This window comes from Odontomachus brunneus, unplaced genomic scaffold, assembly GCF_010583005.1.
Source record: "Odontomachus brunneus isolate Ranch 3 - 2012 unplaced genomic scaffold, Obru_v1 Obru_scaffold_072, whole genome shotgun sequence".
In the NCBI taxonomy this organism is placed as follows: Eukaryota; Metazoa; Arthropoda; class Insecta; order Hymenoptera; family Formicidae; genus Odontomachus; species Odontomachus brunneus.
The window spans coordinates 790,063-810,886 of NW_022639522.1; the positions used below are offsets into that span (position 1 = coordinate 790,063).

Below are 20,824 nucleotides of genomic sequence, written 5' to 3' on the forward strand. Positions count from 1 at the left end.
GCCGCGATCGACGATTGAGAGCGTACAAGCTGATTAAAGAAGCGCGATTCGCGCGCACCAGAAAACTAATACCACTGCGCTCGGTATTGCTCGCGCGACAGCTAGCCAGAAGCAGCGGCAGCGGCAGCGGCAGCAGCAGTAGCAGCGGCGGCGGCAGCAGCAGCAGCACGAGCCAAGGGTGAGTTTTGACGATTGCCTGCGCGCGCACCTTACGGAATATCCTCGTCGCCCTCTTGTCATGGTCCCCGCAGCCGACGCAGCCGACGCCGACGCAGCGGACGTCGACGCAGCCGCAGCCGTCGCCTTGGTCGTACATCTATGTTGCTATTATTCTCGTCCCGAATCCAAATTTTCCCGCAGCGGCCGTTCTCAGCAACCGCTGTACGTTCTGTCGGCGAGGAGGAGAAGGAGGAGGAGCGTGTCAAACTTTTCCTCGTTTCCACCGTCGAGTTCTGCAAAAAGAGCACACCTGAGTGGAGCTGTCGAATAAGGAACGGAAGATTTTTCTTTCTCCCTTTTTTCTTTTTTTTTTTTTAATATCACGCGCCAACACCGTTCGTCGTAATAGCAGCTCAATTTGAACCTTGAAACTATGCCAGGGCAATGAGACAAGTATAAGACCTCCGTTCATTCAGTGCCGGGTAATCGCGAAGTAAATAAGATTGTTTGTCAACTGCGACGCGATCTCACGTACGAAAAGAAATCGCGCGACAATTGACTCGTAAAGTTCGACTTGTCATGCGAATTTCATGCGGCTACGAGTGAAAATTGACCTGGGGCTTTAATGGCCGTTGTATGACTAAGAGATTTCTCCTCAAGTTACATTTGATACCTTCTGTTTATGCTCTTACAGATAGAAGCTCTGCTAATCAATATAGGAATGTTAAGAATGCAAACAAATCTTTGTATCAGCTTAACTGACTCCTCGATGTGGGCTGACCGACTGACTTCCAGCAATTAGACGCCGATGTACGTGTAAACTTATACATACAGTGTGACCTACAAATTTATAGATATACATATTCAAGTGATCTACATTCTATATAACGTGTCTTAGTTATTGCAGATGCTGCAGTAAGAATACTAATAGAATTACAGTAATAACATTATTAAATTAACTACGTTGAAATGTTCTAACCGTTGAGCTTTCCTCACCCTTGCTCGAAACCCTTTCGACAACTCGAAAATGCTGAGATCGGCACAGCGTTTTGTATCTTTTTCGACTATCATTTTCGACGTTGAAAATATCTTTAAAAGAGATATTCTTGTATCGCAACACCGTATTTACTGATGTCTTTCCTGAAATAATTGCAAAATATTAATGTAATAGACGCAGCAAGAGAAATAAATAGTCAGAAATTATGTCAATATTACGTCAAGAAATTAATATTGTGTTAAGAAATAAATAGTTAAAATTATTTTATTTTTTATTACAATAAAGTGACTTGGAAGGAAATGTCGTTTCGAAATCAAAACGCACTTTACGATACGTCGTATATCGGGTGTTAAATCTCACCCCTCTTAAATGTCATTTAATATCGCGATTGAATTAATTGGCAGATGCGTTTTTATAATTCTCTCGATCGCCATCTGATACGCAATAAGCACTCTCGTCGCCAAGTGCGTGTATCGAGATCATAAAGCGCCGAAACTTTAAAACGATATATAATTATTTTATCTATAAATATTAACTTTGTTATCGTAAGAAAAAAGTAAATAAGATCGTGTGTGATTTAACAAAGGAGCAGACGACATCGCACATAGCATCGAATGTTAATGCTATTATTATTAAAATGTTGTTATAATATCTTAATAAATTAAATTTTCTTACATAGAAATATACTCCTTGTCCACAATCTTGCTTTAATTCTTAAGACATTGATCAAACATAGTCGATTATTTTTAAAATAATCGATTCTTGGTTAATTTATTAAAGATTAAAGCAAGGTTGTGGACAAGAGGATAATGTTGTAGAAATTTTAGCTTCAAATGATAAAGTAGTTATATTTTGATAAATAACCCAGGTAGCACATACACGTATCAGAAACGTTTCTTAAACGTATCTATAATTTCAGAACCGTAAAGCACCAATAAAAAACGTTTTAACAAGAACCCTTCTGAAACCTTATTTATAAAACGTTTATAAAACGTTTTAAAATGTTTATAAAACGTTTCTTCAACGATTTTTTTCGCAAAAATAACGTTTCACCTAACGTTTTTTGAGTGGATATTTTTATTCATGAAAAATGTTTCCAAAACGTTTCATAACGTTTTGGAAACGTTATGAAACGTTTTGGAAACAGTTATGAAAGGTTTGGTTCTAACGTTTATAAAACATTTCTAAAACGTATGTGTGCTACTTGGGAATGGAATGAGATATTGATTTAATCACAAGGTAACTTTTAAATTAAAGGATCAAGAAAACGTCGTATTAATATTGGTTTAAAGTTTATTAAAAGTTCCGGAAAGTGTGTGTGTGTGTGTCTATATATATATATTCCAGTAAGCAAGAAATCATTAATATAACGTTGCTACAATGATATTGACCTGTAATATTGTAAATATGTAATGTTTAATATTGTATCATTATGAATATACTTTGACCGCGATTTAGAAGTTTCAATAATATTAAAATAGAGTTGCCATTACGTTTTAATCGGCAGAAATATTTTTAAGATGTTGCATTGATCTCAAATAAATATTAAAGTAACATTTGAAAAATATATTTTTTGTAATATTTTTAAAACGTTTAAACAAACATTCAGAAAAATCATATCACAAAATAACATGTGAAAAATATAAATGCAATATTATTAAAAAATGTCCAAATAATGCACATGAAGTCAACATTTCTAAACGTTAATTTAATGTTCCTTACTTCCTGGGATATATATATATATATATATATATATATATATATATATAACACTTTAAAATCACGTTAATATTTTTACCACTTTAGCAACATAATTAAGAGCTTCTCAAATTTAATGTTAGTGTGATATAGTTGTAGTATATGAGACTGCGCGGATAAACGCTGTAAAACGAACATTATTGTTTGATGTAATGAACATTATTATGCGAATATTATGTATTTTGGTAATTATCTTTGTCGTTACAACAATCGTTTCAATAATCACATATATCTGAACAATGTACAGAATAATCATCAAACCTCGAAAGTAGTCGTTATTTCGATCACATCGCAGATTCGATCGTACAGAGCGGGAATATCACCTGTGAGATTATATATCGTATTTTTGTACCTGTAGTCGTACTTAATTTTTTCCAATCTTTCCGTGGCATCGAATTTCACTGCGCTCCTTTTTGAAAATTGTCGCTCGTCGTGCGAGAATATATTTCTTGATATTTTGACGCAGAGCGGCAAATCGCGGTCTTTGCTACGTGCGAAGCTTTTCGAAAGGCGAAAGTAATCCTAGATGACGTTGTATACGCTGAAGATGGCCGAAAATGTCGCGCGTTAGTACGATATGTTCTCGAAGAGAGAAACGCTGCTGTAAATATGTGCGCGTGAAAGAGTGCGGGACGTCCGGTTCGTTTTATTCAGTGAAAATCTGCGTTTACGATGTCGGATGAGTCCGAGTATGACGTGGAGCCGGAGGAGTTCGACATCTACAAGAAAAAGTATCAATTACTGTTAGAAAGATGCGAGATCTTACAGCAGGTTAATACTGTTCCTACCTATACGAAATCAGCGTAGTCTATTCCGTAGGATGATTATTCTCAAATTTCTTCTTTTAAACTACAGGAGAATGAACGATTGGTCTACAGGATTCAGAGAGTGAGAAAGCTCCTGCGACGCACAAGAAAAGAAAAAAAGTTAGTTTCTAGGTTAGGACGGTTCACTCACAGACTCGAAATTAGTGCATGTTTTCATTTAAATTTGTGACATTGATCGATAGATTTTTGATCGATCGATTGGACCAACACGGAGATCGTTGGCGTGAAGCACCAATGGGTGTCTTCGAGGAAAATAGTGTATTTCAAACAACTCCAAAATCGGAGAAAGGGGGGAAGGGCGCTTCCAATAATGCCAAAGAGGAGAAGCCCAAGAAGGGAACCAAGAGGAAAGGTGCAAAAGCTGATCCAAATGCGCCGAAACGACCTGCTAATCCCTTTTTCCAGTTTTGCCAAGAACAGAGACCTCGTGTGATGGAACGCTTGGCTGGAGAGCCAGAGCCTAGCAAACAAGAATTAACTAGACAACTTGCAACTACATGGAAATCACTTAGTTCTGAGGATAAAAAAGTAAAATTTCTTAATATTGTACATTACAGTATTAACTTTTATAATCACTCTAAGCATCAAATATACCTGTAACATGTTGCTTTTTTTTTTAGGTATATTATGACATGTACGAAAGATCCAAAGAGAAGTATGTAGCGGAGATGCAAATATATAATAAAAAAACTGAAGACGCACCTTGTCAAGTGCCAGTAAATATTACATAATACTTACACATGACAATATCTATTTATAATAAGAAATAAGTAACTTATAATTGTACTTTTCCATTAGCAAAGGCAAGTTAATGTATATGTATATGAACAGTGTTTATATAGATTATATATGCTAAATATTGTATATATTAGTTTTTTCTTATATGAGTGAATATGGATACAAAGTCTTTGGCCCATGTCCCTTTTAAACCATATTTTGGAAATATATTGGTATGGAAGATATATATGTATATGTATGGAATATATATATGGAAGATATTTCTGTATTGTGTCGAAAGTTAAGCCTTGAAATTGTCCTTTTCGCGTCTTAAATACGACATCGTTTGGATAGGTTCATTTTGTTGTGCGTGTTTCATAACGGATGGCTCATGCACCCTCATAAACGGATTCGTCGATTTCTCGTCTTTAATAGTGCTCGGTACTGTTGGGATATTGTTATTACGTTGAGTATTTGCCCAATCCAGTTTCTGTTGAATTGCTGCATTGTCAGGTTCCACGTGTAAACCAAATTTCAGATTATTAGTTGTATACTCGTGTCCGCAATACACTTCCTATAAGATATAAAAATTGTTTGCAATAAAGACGAAATTAAAGTTTGAAGAATATAATTTATTCAGTATTTTTATAATTAGAGTTAAGTAACTTACCGTTTCTTCAGGCAAAGAGCCCAGAACTTCAATAAGTGCTTTGTACATTTGATCAGCGGTACCCTCAAAAAATCTCCCACAACCCCCAGCAAAAAGAGTATCTCCTGCAGCAAGCAATTCAACGTGAATTGTTTTATTGTTATATTTAATATTCGCATATTTTGTTTTGATTATATATTTAGCGTTACCTGTGAACACAGATGGAGGGTGTCCTTCTCCCGTGACATAGTAACAGATATGTCCACGTGTATGACACGGTGTTGACAGACACTTCACAGATAAATTACCAATATTGAATGTATCATTGTGCGTAACTTTGTGGTTAATAGCTTCTATTCTATCGTCGCCACCGTACACAGGAAGATCAGTAAAAGTTTTCAGCAATTTTGCATTTCCACCAGCATGATCCCAATGGTGGTGAGTAGTTAAAACTTTTGTCAATTTTACATTATTTTGTGTCACAGCAGTAGCAACACTGTCTGGATCAACAGGATCCACAATGGCAGCCTCTTTTGTTGCTTCATCGACAATCTTACAAGATTTAAAAAAGAAAATAAAGTATGACAAGAGTTCTATATAAATTTATTTTATCATTTGGTAATGTTAGAAACACTATATACTATAGTTTATGATTGATAACTGTTTTTAATAAATGTTATAAGTTTATCACTTTCAAATATTGAATAGAAATAGAAGTTATGTTGTTCAGACTTAAATACATAAATGTCATAACAGACAAAACAATACATACCAGGTACATATAATTATCTTGAAGCGCTGGTAATATGTGAACTTTCATGTTGGAATGATCTATTGTTGTGCTAAGACTGTGAAATCTACCAAATCCGTTGGAAGATATACTCTTTACTGTAATGTTAAAAATAGAAAAAGAACACAATAATATGCGTGTAAAAAGTGTAATTTATGACTAAATTTCATATATTTAAATAGTGTTCTTATTACTTGCGTGCGATACGAATTTCAACATGAATCAAAAGAGTAATTGAACAGATGAGTAAAAACAGAAGTAGTTGTATCGCCTCGTGATAACACAATACCGCTTGCAAAGCTATATAAAGCGCAAGTAGACCAATGTAAAACAGATACCCCTAAAGTATATAGATGTGAGTTTGCTTTCAAGCCACGTTGGGCACACCCGAAGTGCAGCTTGACCGAGCATGACGACCGAGGTCTTCGACGTGGCACTTGATTTTTTTGTGCGTATAAAATTTACAACTCATCCAACTTGTTGCGATTGCTGCTGATAGGTTGTGACAAACGCTGGTGATAGTGACATATACTTGCCTCTCTTTCTCTTTTTCTCTCTCTTTCTCTCTGATAACAATATACCAACGTGATGCTACAAAGAAAACAAACAGTCGAATCGATCAAAGAACAGCTGATTGTCAAATACCCAGCGTTACCCGGCGTCGGCCGGCATCACCAGCATCACCTGACGCCACGCGTGTAAAGGTTATGTTAGTGCCTTGATGAAACAGGTTTCTCATAGTTAGACTAATGAGCATTTGCTATTGCAAATAGTCGTTGTTATAACCGTACCCATGAGATGTATCTTGCGTTAACTACGTGATCTTAATAAACAGATTTAAACAGTTGATCAAGATGTCCGCCGGTGGCACAGAAGATGTGATTATGTTAGACGATGACGAATATCAAGGTTAGTTTGACAGTGAAAGATGAATGGGTGCGTTCAGCGAACGCAGCAGTACAATAAAGTTGGATAATTCAACACAATTGGTAGATTTAGAGATCTGACAGTAATGACAAGTGATCATTGATTGCTCACTGATCACTTTGTTTCGCTGAACGCAGTCTCGCGAGAATTCGTATGTATCACTTTCTCACACTCTTTTTCTCGATCTCTTTGCAGTCACAGAGGATGACGAAATAGCTGCCATCGACTACGAATTACAGCAAATCGAGGGTGAACTGCAGAAACTCGAAGATCGCAAGAGGATATTGACCCAACGCAAGGAGAAATTACGTGACAATGCTCTCCTGAAGAAGAGTTTTTCCCTGTCCAAGAAGAACTGGAACAACGAAGACTTTGAATGGTCCGCCAAGTTGAAGAAAACCTTGAAGGATACTTTCAAGATAGAAAAGTTGCGGGACCTGCAACTGCCAACTATGAATGCCATTATGTCCAAGGAAGACGTTATACTAATTATGCCCACAGGAGGTGGCAAAAGTTTATGTTACCAGTTGCCAGCTGTGATCAGCAAGGGTATGACGATAGTGGTGTCGCCATTGGTGTCTTTAATGGAGGACCAGCTGCATGGGCTACGCAGGATCAACGTCAAAGCTACTATGTTATGTGCCAAGGCAGACAAAGAGAGCGTCAAGGCCACCATGAATGCCTTAGTGGATAAAAATGCCGATCTCAAGCTGATTTACGTGACACCTGAATACATGGCCAAGTCCAATCGTTTCATGAGCAAACTGCAGAAGGCCTACGAGTTACAGAATCTGGCGCGCTTTGCCATAGACGAGGTGCACTGTTGCAGTCAATGGGGCCACGATTTCCGGCCGGACTACAAGTTCCTGGGAGTGCTAAAGTCCATGTTTCCTGGCATCCCAATTCTGGGCCTCACTGCTACAGCCCCAGCTAAGATTATTGTGGACGTACAGAAGATGCTGGACATCAGCGGCTGCCTGGTGCTGCGTGCTTCATTCAACAGGCCGAATTTGTTTTACGAAGTGCGCCGCAAACCGTCGGACAAGGAGACGTGCTTGGCAATGATCGAGAACCTGTTGAAGAACAGATTCACCGGCAAGTCGGGTATAATCTATACCACCACGATCAAAGACGCTGAGCAACTGACCACGGACTTAAGGGGGAAGGGTATCAAAGTCGGTTGCTACCATGCGATGCTCGAGGCTGAGTACAGGTCGGAGGTTTATTCCAAGTGGATATCGGGCAAGTATCAAGCTGTGGTGGCGACCATCGCATTCGGATTGGGCATCGACAAGCCGGACGTGCGGTTCGTGATCCACCATTGCGTCTCGAAGTCGATGGAGAACTTCTACCAAGAAAGCGGCCGAGCTGGCAGGGACGGCAAGAAATCGGTGTGCATCGTACTTTACAGACTAGCGGACGTGTTCAAGCTCAGCACGATGGTATTCCAGGATAAGGTCGGCCTGCAGAACCTGTACAAGGTGTTGACGTACTGCCTGGACCAGACGTCCTGCAGACGCAGTTTGATCGCGACGCATTTCGAGGAGACTTGGAACAAGAGCGATTGCGTCGAGATGTGCGATCATTGCAGGAAGCCGGCCGTCGCCAAGGCCACCGACATCGCGCAGTATTGCAGACAGTTGTACCAGATCATGACTAAAGCGGTGCAAAACGAAACGCGCTTGACCGCCCTCAAGCTCGTGGACGCTTGGTACGGCAAAGGCGCCACGACTTTGCGGGTCGCCAACGTACCTGTGCCGAAGTTCACGAGGGAAAGCGGAGAGGCTATCGTGGGGCATCTGTTGACGAACGGTTATCTGCAGGAGGACTTTCACTTCTCAGCGTATTCCACGATATCGTATCTTAAACGTGGACCTAAGTCGGGGCTGGTCGGCAGCAACGACCACAAGATACTCTTCGATTACGACTTACATTACTAATCCTTTAGACGATCGACTGTGATAATTGGCCGACTTTTCACCGTACGAGATACCCCGCATTTCATGATCTCAATCACGATTTTGTGGATCGCCAACGTGTGCCTGTGCTGAAGTTCATGAGGGAAACAGGGGAGGCCATCATGGGACACCTGTTGGCGAACGGTTATCTGCAGGAGGACTTCCACTTGCATTTTTCAGCGTATTTCATATCGTATTTATAAACGTGAACTCAAATCGGGACTGAGACCGTATTCTTGACGTGTATTCGAACGCTACGCCTTCCTGATTCTCAAGCTGAAGCAATCTTATATATGTGACATTCACCTAAAGTAAAACTTGGAATGAAAGGGACGTACTTAGCGTTCGAAAATACGAGTCAAAAATGCGAACTTTAGTCGGCAGCAACGATCAAAATATTCTTCAGTTCGACTTATACTACTAATCCTCAAGACAGTCGGCTGTGATAATTCATGCAAACGATTTGTCAGTTCATCATGGTACGTTATCCCGTATCTTGCATCCCGTATCTCGAGAATACAGCGAGCATGAACAATCGTTACGCTTGCTTTATTTAAGAAGCAGTCAATTATTAATAGTCACAGCGACGCAAGAAGTCGCCGCGCCTATATCGCATCGTAGATTTTTCACGTCGCATGAACGCGCTTCTCGACTGGTCGGCGGGTGATTGTGAATTTTCGTTGCAGTGAAAAAGCGAAAGAGAAGAAAATAGTTACACGTGCGCGCACGTTATATGAGAGATCGGATAATGGATCGATCGTGCGAAAAAGGAGCAAGAACGCGCGCGAGACACGAAAGTGTATGCATGCGGTGGACACTCTGCGATTAAGAAGCGGATACAGCGGATAATCGATAAAAACTGCCTACGGAGTGCGACAAGCGGCGAAATGTCAGCGGATCGGGTAGTAGGGCATCGGAGGCAGCGAGTGTCGCGCGATCAGATGGGAATATTGATCTGGGATAAGGAAATATCCGTCACTTCTCTCTCGCGCGTCTCGTTGCGTAAGCAGACACGCACCGCCACGGAGGATCAGCTCCGGATGAAGCCGTGCGCAACTGTCGCGTGCGTGTGCGTGGATTTTAGCGGATTTTAACGAAATTGAAGACGTACCTGCGCGGCAGAGCGGCGGTGGTGGCGACGACGACGACGACGACGGTGGAGGTGGAGGTGGCGGTGGCGGCGACGGCGCAGTCAGCAGTGACGCGTGAACGCAGCAGCGATTCGGAAATAGGGACGTTGATTGCGCTACAGTCGAACAGGATTTTGTTTATCACACGAGGTGACGATGTCGCGAGGCCGAGAGCGTCGCTACCACGACAACGGCGAACGCTGATCGCGCCGGGGGAGTTCGAGAGTTCTCAGGAGTGCCGCGCGGCCTGCTCAGTGAAGAAGCATGAGAAATCGGGGCGACTGCGGGACTCTCGGCTACGACGCGCTCGCGCCGTCGTGGAATCTGCAACCTGGCGACGAGACGCGACGCTCTCACGACACGTAAGACGCGGAAGTGCGTTATCAGCGTCCCATATATAACTAATTGAAGCGATAAGGCGATCACGCGCGCGTTTGAGCGCGTATCTGCGACGATACGCAGCGCGGGAGGCGGACGAGTTGCCTCCACTGTGGGACTCGGACGGGAATTTACCCTGAGCAGAGTGCTCTTGCGCGATTATGCTCGCCCTCCGTCCCACATTTCCCGACGACGACTCGCTCGGTTCTATGCTACGCTGGCGCGGATGGCAATCTCAGTTCTTCGCGGACGACGATAGTCCAGGTCGAGGTCGGAGAATCGGCGAGAGGGTCGTGCGTCTTGCGGACTACAAACAGACGCGTCAGCGCGCTAATGTTTGAGCGCGGGATCCCTCGGTTTGAAGGAGGGCTTAACGATACGAGAACGGCCGCTCGCAGCAGGCTCGTTTCCCTCGCCAACCTCGGCGACGCGTCATGCTCTATCGGAGATTAATAATAATAACGACGTCACAGATCGTCCAGTGATCGCTCGACGAGTCGACAATGCCGCTACCGAATATTCTGAGAAAGGCGAGCAGCTACATCCTCGGCGACTGCGGCCAGGACAACCGGCGCGTCATTTACCAGGACGGCGAGGCGTTGTTCTGCAAGAACAACGTCTGTGTACACCCACCGACGCTGATGAGGCAGCACGCCGATGTGGTGCACCATCCCGGGTATATGACTATCACTTGTAAGTTGAATAAGAACTCGAACTTGCCGACCTTGCACCTCAGCTGGATACCCAACAGCACGTTGCGCAAACATCCCACCACGTTGGAGAGTCTGAGCGCGAGGAACATCGCAGCGGCTCAACGGGACTCCGTCAACCCGACCTCTCCTCGCTCCCCTCGCTCCGACAAGATGTGCGAATCGCTCAACGCAAGACATGAGCTGGAGAACGAGAACGAGAACGAGAATGAGAACGAGAATGAGAACGACAACGGCAACGGCAAGCTGGACGTGTGTCTGGAGGCGAAGGAGCCCGTCAGCTGCGGGGACTGCGAGCGCGTCTGTTCCGGATCAGGGTACAGCTACGGCTACGACTTCTTACGTCGCCGAGATCCGATTGGTACGGCCAGCGAAGGTGAGAACTTCGAGGCCGAGAATCAGCCAGACTCGGCGGAGTCACGGAACGAAGAGAATGGGGATGTCAAGGAGCGAGGTAACGACGCCGACGCCAGGAGCATCGACGAAGAGGCGCGTTTATCGTTCCGCGACGATATCAGCGTCAAGAGTCGCAGCCTGTCGTTGACCTCGACGTGCAGTCTGTCGCTCGCAGTATCAACCGACAGTACGTAGAGGTACCTGGTCAGTCGGAAAGTCTGCCTTGACTTTTCAGGGAAATTTCATTTGGTTGCGTTCGATAAGTTACTCATCAACCAAATAATTGTATCCATTGTTAACCAAATAATATAATCGATCACCAAATCGTTGTAATTATACTTGTTCTAACAATAATAATCTAAATAACCTAACAATTATAATTGTTAACCAAGTAATTATTTCATTAACCAACTAATTACCGTCGTTGCTTATGATTCGTCAATATTCGTGTATCTGTGTCATGGAAGATGGTAATCGAAGAAAACATTGGAAATCGAACAATTTTCTGACTGACTTAAAATAGATATCCAGTGTCGCGCTCGAGCTTGCAATTAATGTATAATGACGCTGCCCCACAGCCGAGGAGATGCCCACGTGGATGAGGTCTCCGGAGCTGCTGGCTCTGCAACACAACCTCGCCTTTCCCGAGAGCGCGACCGCGTCGCCGGTGACGCTGCGGCGAGCGCATCGCTGCAGGAGATTCTCGGTGGACCTCAGCGAGATGCGATCCCTCAGGCTGTTCTTCGCCGATCCCGCTTGCACCTGCGGCCAACTGGTAGTGGCGAGCAGAGAGAGTCAATACAAGATCCTGCATTTTCATCACGGCGGTTTAGACCGGCTGGCCACTACTCTGCATCAGTGGCATCAATTGCTCTATCCGCGTTTGAACGCAGACACGGAGGAGAGTCTGCCGTACAGGTACGGCAAAGATCTGTAAAGACTCGTCTGCGACACGTGGAATAAGATTAGCGTATGAAGTAAGAGTAAGAGTAAGAAATAAAACTATTTTATTTATATTATATTTATATTATATTTTATTTACGTCTAAACTCTAGCTCCCTTAGCTCCTTACACCGGAAGTATTTATTTGACTTTCGGCATAAGGAAGTGTAGGCGTAAGCGAAATAAATCATTTGTATTTTTTACTTCTACTCCTTACGCCAAGTTTATTCCGTATATTGACGGCCACGTTAATATGCCAACGTTAACGCGCGAACGCAATTGCACGATGCGCACAGGCACTTCATGGTATGCAGACCGGAGGTGAGCCGGGACGAGTTGCACCCGGAGGAAGGCCAAGTGCCGATGATCACGTCACTGGCTTGGAAAGACCTGCTGAATGAACGGGGCCAAGTGGAAGACGATCTCGCTCTTCGCAAGGGTGTATTTTTCGGCGGCTTAGAGCCGGCGCTGCGAAAGATCGTCTGGCCGTTTCTGCTGCACTGCTATTCCTATCAGAGCACGTACGAGGACAGAGAGCAGATCGACGCCATCAGACGGCAAGAGTATGACGAGATACAGAAACGCAGGCTGAACATGAGTCCGGAGCAGGCCGAGCGTTTCTGGCGGAACGTGGTGTGCATAGTAGAGAAGGACGTCGTCCGCACGGACCGCGGTAATCCGTATTACGCCGGCGAGGGTAACCCCAACATCGAGGTGATGAAGTAAGTTGTTTCAACGTTTATCTTTCAGCGTCTTTTGCGGCATCAAGTCTGATTTCCGTTTGTTTCCGCATTATCACGTCGCCCGTTGTTAATTCCTGCAATTATTCTTGTTGATATTTTCAGGAATATATTACTCAATTATGCGGTTTACAATTGTCGTTTGGGCTACACTCAAGGAATGTCGGACCTCTTAGCTCCGTTGTTAGCCGAACTCAATTCCGAAATCGAGGCCTTCTGGTGTTTCGCGGGTCTGATGCAGAGATCAGTGGCCGTGTGCACTCCCACCGACACGGACATGGACAGGAACCTGTGTTACCTGCGGGAGTTGGTGAGAATAATGGTACCAGACTTTTACGCGCACCTTGAAAAACACGCGGACGCCTTGGAGCTTCTGTTTTGCCACCGATGGATACTTCTGTGAGTGCACATAGAATCATACTGCTGAAGCAGTTACCTTTTGCTGAAGCAGAAGGTTGCACAAGGTTAGCGCAAAGGATTTGTCATGTTTCTATTAAATTCTTAGTAGGAAGTTTTGTATCAAAAGTTTCGACATTAAAAGGAAAAGGAAAACGGCAAATGCCAGCTGTCTAAAAAGTACTGGCTCGGCGTTGATTATTAATCCTTCGAAATTGGATAATAATTTCGCTTTTTATCTCATTTAACAAATACGACAAGTCTTTTGCGTCAACTTAAAAACCTACTTTAGCAGTTTATATTGTTTTGTATACATATATATTCAGGAATGCTTTTCTCTGTGTTGCAGATGCTTGAAGCGGGAATTTCCTACTGAGATAGCGTTGATTATGTGGGAGGCTTGCTGGGTCAATTACTTAACGGATCATTTTCACTTGTTTCTTTGCCTAGCTATAATGTGCGTTTACGCGGACGACGTGATCGCGCAGGATCTCAGGACGGACGAGATGCTGCTGCATTTCAGTTCGTTGGCCATGTACATGGACGGGAACATTATACTGAGAAAGGCACGAGGCCTACTCCACCATTTTCGTCAACTTGTGCGCTTACCTTGCACGTTAGCCGGCTTGTGCCGCCAATGCGGCCCGGGGATGTGGGATAGCACGCACGATCCGGTGATAGAGTGCGTGGGTCACGAGGACACGCATTGCCCCTATTTAAATAATTACGAGTAATTCTCGTAGGAAGAAGGGAGAAAATCAGTATTACTTAACGCGTGAGTCCGCATTTGTTTCGTCGGCTTATTAAATTGTAAACCCTTGTTCTCTATTTCTCTCTCTTTTTTTTTCTCTCTACAAGAGTTCTTCGTATATTCGTAGCATAAGTTTTCTACAACCACTGATATTTATCGAATCTAACGTGATGCAGTTCGATTCTGTGCCACGCTCCTTGGGTTTACATGCAAATAAGCTGAGTCGTTGCGACTGCGATTAATGTGTTGTGTGTCTTTGTTGTCGTACAAGCTATATATTTAAACACTTTATGGATTTTGACGAAACGCAATAGGAAAAGATACGCGAAATGAATTACATTTATGTTATAACGTCGACATCAGTCCAATGTTCAAAGCGTTCAAAGACATATCTCCGATTTCCAGACGGAATTCATTGTCGATCGAAATGAAGCTCGAAAGACTAACATAGTTGTACGTATACAGACTCGCTACACGGCGCAACGCACGTGATGTTAAAATAGATATCCATAGTATTCGTAGTGTTGAAGACTGACGAACGAAAGAGAATAATTAATACGTGCGTCCGACAGCATAGACGGGAAGGGAGGAGAGATATCCGTCATTTAATCTTATCTTCGGCATGTAACAACAATTTGAAAATCTCATAGAGCGAGCTCGTCCGCGCGGAGAACCAAAGAAAGAAATCAAATCACGCAAATACGAAATAGCTATTTATTATAAATATATATATATCCGAATTATATATATTATATATACATACATACATACATACACGCACACATACATACACGCATACATACATACACATGCACGTCATAAATTAACGACGTGGAACGTTCATTCGGAAGTGTTCACTTATGTTCGCGTGCATATATATGGTCGCGTTTAATTGTACGTAGATTAGTACATCGAACAACTATTTTTTCCTCACGTGCATAGCTTTTTTGAGACGCGACAACGCCGAATTGTCATCGCCTCTTTACTATCGACACTATGCGTCGAACGTAAGTTTTTGCTTGTCACACGCGATCGCACGCATGTCACTTGTTTCCACTTGGTGGAATTTACTTCGGAACAAATAGGATTATCGAGATAAGTTGGTGATCTCAATAGTACTTGTAAGCGAACACAATTGTAATTTATATTCTACGTTTCCTCCTTGTTTTCTTACCTCCCGTACGAATACACGTGAGGGCGATGCCGTTTATCCGGAATCTCACAGATACTGTGCCTATGCAACAGAGGCGATTGTAAACGCATTCAACGCGCTAGTCTACTTAATCAGGGACGTGGAATTTTATCGGAAATAGCTTTTATCGCTTTTATCGTGCTATCTTGTGTCGTTGGAATCTTGAAGAGAAATCTATCCGTGTTAAGATCTGCCTCGCGCGAATCTCGGTACGAAATAAATCTAAGAACGTAGAGAAGAAGAAACACAATGTGTGTACATATACCGGTGAGAATAAATCGGCAGAGACTTGTATAATCAACTATTTATTATTATCCACTTTTTCAATTGCTTTTGGAAAATATATATATATATATATGTATATATACATACATACACACATTCACACACACACATACCCGCAATGTTCCTCATTGTACACTACTACGCTTGTACAGGTACACAGGTATGACGGACATGTTGCGAATACCACTTCTTTTGGCAGTTTTATACATAATCTATACAAAAATATGATTTAAAAACAAAACTTAACATTATGCGCTCTTGCTATTGCCACTACCTGCTATCATTCTCACTATTAGCATTTCGCCATAAATGCACAGAAATACACAAAAAGCGATCCTACCGCATAAAAAGATATAAATACTACAACAACAACAACGATTAGAGTCTTCTTGTTGTAACGAAATTACGCTACATCCATACCAGAGCAAGCCTGGAAAAATAAGAGATACAAAGACAAATGAAATTTTCCTGCTACATACATTAATAACCTACGTTTTCAAACTTATCTAGTATTCGACTTGTACACGCCGACTTGTGCCAGAATATTGTCGTTTCGTCATAGACACGTGTCAGCACACATTGCCACAAATGACGATTATTAATAATCCTTAGATTATTAATAATCTACGCCCCAAGAGACCTAAGTCCTTGCAAGTCGCGAACCAATCGCGTTATTCCGCCCGCACTCAACGTCTGTACAATATTTTTCTGAGATTTATCGTTGTCAGTCTCTCAAGAAATCAATAATCGTGATAATTTCACTTGCAATACATTGCAAAATGTATTACAAAATGTATTACAAAATGTATCGCTCAAGATATGCAATCAACTTTCGTAAACATCCGTCCCTGCGACTCTTTCACACAACAGGAGTTACGTCCGAGGAGCAAAGCTCCCTTCTCTTTTGATTATGTACGATACAGACGATATTTCATGTCGTTATCCGTTAATCGGTACGAGATGTATCTGTATGAAATTGACTGACACCAAGATCATACAAGCGATCGCCCATATCACAACGAAAAACAGCCAATATCTGCCGGAGAAAGGACTCGCGAATTTGTTAACAACACCGAGACCGATGACTTTGTTAGTCTCCTGCCTAGCGTAGTAGACCAGGAACGTGGGTATTAAATATTGAATCCCTGCTCCAGCATATGAACCTGTGATACCAACTAATATTGACAGATCCTTGGTGCTCATCGCAATCAGATACGGCGGTATTACTGCCAAGATGGGGAAGACAAGTTTTCGAAGACATAAATTGTAGGACATGTCCTCGTTTAGAAAGAGAGACTGCAAGTTGTTTCTGAGAGTAATCGCTATAATGGGAAAACTAGTACTCAGGGTGAATACAGGGAAGAGCGCGAGGAAATATTCTATGAGGAGCATGAAAATATTGTTGCTCTTGGAGCAATCACCCGATCCACGTGGCCCGAAGTCCAATGTGTAGAGATCATCCAAATGCTCGAAGGCGAAGGCGCCTGTCAATGCCAACAGTAAGTAGAACAAAGCGATCAGTATGTAATCGAACGCGAGAAATCGATTTAGCATAGATTTATTCGCTATTGGCGCGACCAGAGCCGGCAACGAATGATGACACATGAAGGAATAAACGCAAGCACCGAAAAGACTAGGAATCCCTAAAACAGCGACACAACACAGTTATCATTTTACATATCCGTAATCACACATATGCCTAAAGATGGATTACACCAGCAGTAACATTGCTAATAACAAATGTTCTTAGTAGTATTACTAACAAATTGCCTCATTTAAAATTACTGAAAACAAATGTTTTCAGCAAGTTACAAAACAAATCAATCATATTTTGCTATTAACTGTTATTTTGTAATAAAAAAAATGTTTATAACATTTGTTTTTGACATTTTGCGGAAAACAAATATTATTGATAAAAGTTTTTTTTATTAGCAACATTATCAACAATAATGATTTTATTTTGACTGATTGCACTATAAAAACTGAAATTTGTATATAGCACATATTTGCTAATAACGATGTTATTAATTGTTTAAAATTTTCCACTTTTGTTAAAAAGAATATTATTTTTGTTGTTGATATTGCTATTAGCAGTTTAATCATGATAAATAATTTTTCTGACTTTGTCAATATTCTCCACATTGTTAAAAGCATATTTTGTTAAAAACAGTAAATCGTCTTCTAGAAAATATAGTTAAGTACACTTCAAATTAACTTTTTATTATTAACAATGTTACTGGTATTTTTTATATGTAAGCCAACTTTAAGAACATTACAATGTTCAGTAGAACATCACAAATGAATGATGGTCACAAATTTCTTGCTTACCAGTTATATTTGCAACAGGTGGGTCGCCCCGAATACCGTATCGCAACAGTTTATTTACAGCGTACACAATCATGATAGTAAATGCGAGCCATCGCATCATCGAAGTCAATACCTGAAGATACTTGGTTTTCTGGACATTAAAGAATACAAATGGCCCCAGTGTTAGCACGAATATTGTCTGAAAGTATAAAGCAAAATTCAACAGTTTTAAGAGCTATTTTCATTTTGATCACAGTTTTAAATTTAGAGGTGAATGTATTCAAACTAATAACATACCAGGAATATTCTGTATGCATCCAATCGATTTAACATAGGACCTTCCCAACAAAATTCAGTGTCTGGTATGGTATCATTGCATGTGAGATTGCTTGGCTGATAAGTGCAGGCAACATCTGCCATCGACTTTGCAACTGCAGCTCCGTAAATGCTCAAATCTCCATATAGATATACAGACAGACACAAGTAGAATAGCGTAGTGCCAAATTTGTTGAAGAAGATGGATGCCATCTGACCCATCTCTATTCTATCGTGAATCACATAATATCTGTAAGTATTGTCCAAACGTTCAGGACTATTCGTGAGGGGAGCTACTAGTGGTGTATCTTCAGAGTCTGAATTGGAAGGTCCAGATTCACCTAATGTTTGTAGAACCTAAAAAAGTACTTGATATTAAATATATTATTTTTTATATTTTTATTTTTTATTTATATATTTTTTAAATTGTTTGCTTTAAATTGAGTTTATTACATATGTATGATGTTTATTATAATTACATATTAACGATATTGTGTGATGAGTCATTGTTAATTTCTATTTACCTAAGATATCTATAAGATACTCGACACTACTGATTGTAGAGGCTAAAGTTAATCTAAGAATGCTTACGCGTATCTATAAGATACTCGACACTACTGATTGTAGAGGCTAAAGTTAATCTAAGAATGCTTACGCGTATCTATAAGATACTCGACACTACTGATTGTAGAGGCTAAAGTTAATCTAAGAATGCTTACGCGTATCTATAAGATACTCGACACTACTGATTGTAGAGGCTAAAGTTAATCTAAGAATGCTTACGCGTTTTCGATGTTGGATGTGTCTCCATGTAACTATAGCATTAGCAGATGCCATTGCTTCTATAACGAATGTAACTGTGACAAAGCTGAACAAAGAAGATTTAATCAAACAGCTGGCCACTGACATCTTGTGTGTGTGTCTCGACAAAATCCTTCTATTTACCTGATAAATGCTAACACTAAAATGACACTCAGTCCAAGTCCCCATCCTGCACGGCTAAACACGGCGGGTAACGTCAGGGCGCCTGTTCCGACGATGAGATTGAAGATATACACGAGGCCGACCTACAACACAATTGCCCTTTGGTAGAGATGCGATTACGGGTTAAAGGTTATGTGCCGCGTCGTATGTCGATAATTCGACGTTTTCTTACCCAAGTCGGATACTGATCGTTGACATTTTGTTCGTTCATCTCGGGCCAGGGTAGCATCAGACACTGAGAATATACCGAGAAATGTACCACGTCCTACCTCGTCGTCTCACACATACACACACAGGTCACTGGCGGATACTGACCCGTCAATCCAATACCGATAATCACTTATCGCCTTGTGCTTTTCCGTTAACAATAACTAACTCCGCGCCAAGTCAATTAAATAAGTTAAATTATCAATATTCTATATTTATATATCTAACTATTTACGCGACTTCCGACTTCATCTTGAGGACCTCAAGTTGAGTCTATTATAGACTTTCTGTTACTGAGAGCAAATGCTGACAGTTACCGATAAGTATAAATAAGTATATCTATGAATTGATAAGTTGATTAAGATAATTAAGTGAGTCAATTACTGCTCTATTGTATTATTTAGAATAAAAGTTCATTTAACTTGTAATTGACTCGTACTATTCAAAAATAAAATGTTATGTCTTATGCCTTACTTGTCGTTGAGTTGTATCACTACCTCGTTTTTTTTTTTTATTAGGAATAAAGGGTGTACAAAAAGTGTACGGGTTTAGGTGCTAAGTCTATCCGACCCTTACATAATGCGAATTCGAAAATGAATACAGTTTTCTTAGGAGTAATATACAGTATTAATAGAATGTAAGTTGTAACCTTAAATCTAGTAACAAGGTAAAGGAAATGCTATGGTTGATTTATCACCGAAGTTATTGACTGGATTAACTAAAGTATAACGGAAATAGAATTTTCGATGCCTTAATCTAGAATTTTTATAAAATATATGAATGTATCACTATCTCGAATCTTCGGTAAAGATGGTAGCGGCTCGTAGCGAAGACTTTAGAACTAATAAAAATAACGGGTCTAACTGTGGACATTATTGTTAGACCTATTATTTTTTTTATTTCTGAAATCTCCGCTACGAGCCGCTACCGTCCTGACTGAAAAATCAAAGTTGTACGATTCGACTTTCGAGTTATATCTTTATTTTGAAATAATACAATACAGCAGCAATTGATTAATTTATTATATTAATTGATTTATTAACTTGTAGATGTACTTTTATATATATATATATATATATATTAATTATTATTATTATTAATATTGTATATATATAAATATTATATATATATTTATATATTTGAAATGAAAAGAAATTTCTCAAATTTGAAACTCGTAATCACTCGACTCAACCAGCCAAAGCGTTTTACTGTGTTAATTAATAATATAAAGAGTTTTTTTTCAACATTTATGTAAATTTCGTCGGTTGTCTTAAAATAGATTGATACTCCGACTATTAAGCTATATTAT

General features: G+C 40.9%; 4 protein-coding genes across 9 annotated transcripts; 3 read left to right on the forward strand and 1 right to left on the reverse strand.

Annotated features, from left to right (window-relative positions):
- Positions 1-3,019: 3,019 nt before the first annotated feature.
- LOC116847023 (high mobility group B protein 6) lies at positions 3,020-4,509 on the forward strand. 2 transcript variants are annotated; one of them, XM_032821579.1, is made up of 4 exons: positions 3,020-3,685; positions 3,770-3,852; positions 3,924-4,269; positions 4,362-4,509. In XM_032821579.1, exons 1-4 carry the CDS (start codon positions 3,587-3,589, stop codon positions 4,470-4,472), a joined length of 639 nt encoding a protein of 212 aa, XP_032677470.1. In that variant the 5' UTR covers positions 3,020-3,586; the 3' UTR covers positions 4,473-4,509. The 2 variants fall into 2 exon arrangements, with proteins under 2 accessions (XP_032677470.1, XP_032677471.1); XM_032821580.1 differs by having other exon boundaries at positions 3,032-3,685; positions 3,770-3,840.
- Positions 4,316-19,831, reverse strand: LOC116847021 (hydroxyacylglutathione hydrolase, mitochondrial-like). 5 transcript variants are annotated; one of them, XM_032821575.1, is made up of 9 exons: positions 19,481-19,831; positions 19,270-19,391; positions 19,108-19,192; positions 18,307-18,681; positions 18,031-18,208; positions 5,880-5,995; positions 5,317-5,659; positions 5,129-5,232; positions 4,316-5,032 (listed from the first exon to the last, which is right to left on the reverse strand). In XM_032821575.1, exons 1-9 carry the CDS (start codon positions 19,535-19,537, stop codon positions 4,760-4,762), a joined length of 1,653 nt encoding a protein of 550 aa, XP_032677466.1. In that variant the 5' UTR covers positions 19,538-19,831; the 3' UTR covers positions 4,316-4,759. The 5 variants fall into 5 exon arrangements, with proteins under 5 accessions (XP_032677466.1, XP_032677463.1, XP_032677462.1 ...); XM_032821571.1 differs by lacking the exons at positions 18,031-18,208; positions 18,307-18,681; positions 19,108-19,192; positions 19,270-19,391; positions 19,481-19,831 and adding exons at positions 6,236-6,488; positions 9,894-10,042 and having other exon boundaries at positions 4,556-5,032; XM_032821570.1 differs by lacking the exons at positions 4,316-5,032; positions 5,129-5,232; positions 5,317-5,659; positions 5,880-5,995 and adding an exon at positions 15,707-17,345 and having other exon boundaries at positions 19,481-19,537.
- Positions 6,484-8,799, forward strand: LOC116847020 (ATP-dependent DNA helicase Q1-like). The gene is made up of 3 exons (XM_032821569.1): positions 6,484-6,606; positions 6,733-6,806; positions 7,020-8,799. Exons 2-3 carry the CDS (start codon positions 6,752-6,754, stop codon positions 8,762-8,764), a joined length of 1,800 nt encoding a protein of 599 aa, XP_032677460.1. The 5' UTR covers positions 6,484-6,606; positions 6,733-6,751; the 3' UTR covers positions 8,765-8,799.
- On the forward strand, positions 10,763-16,207 carry LOC116847019 (TBC1 domain family member 16). Its single transcript, XM_032821567.1, has 5 exons — positions 10,763-11,583; positions 11,975-12,314; positions 12,635-13,060; positions 13,184-13,477; positions 13,824-16,207. The coding sequence occupies exons 1-5, from the start codon at positions 10,794-10,796 to the stop codon at positions 14,206-14,208; spliced, it is 2,235 nt and encodes a 744-aa protein (XP_032677458.1). The 5' UTR covers positions 10,763-10,793; the 3' UTR covers positions 14,209-16,207.
- Positions 19,832-20,824: the final 993 nt, after the last annotated feature.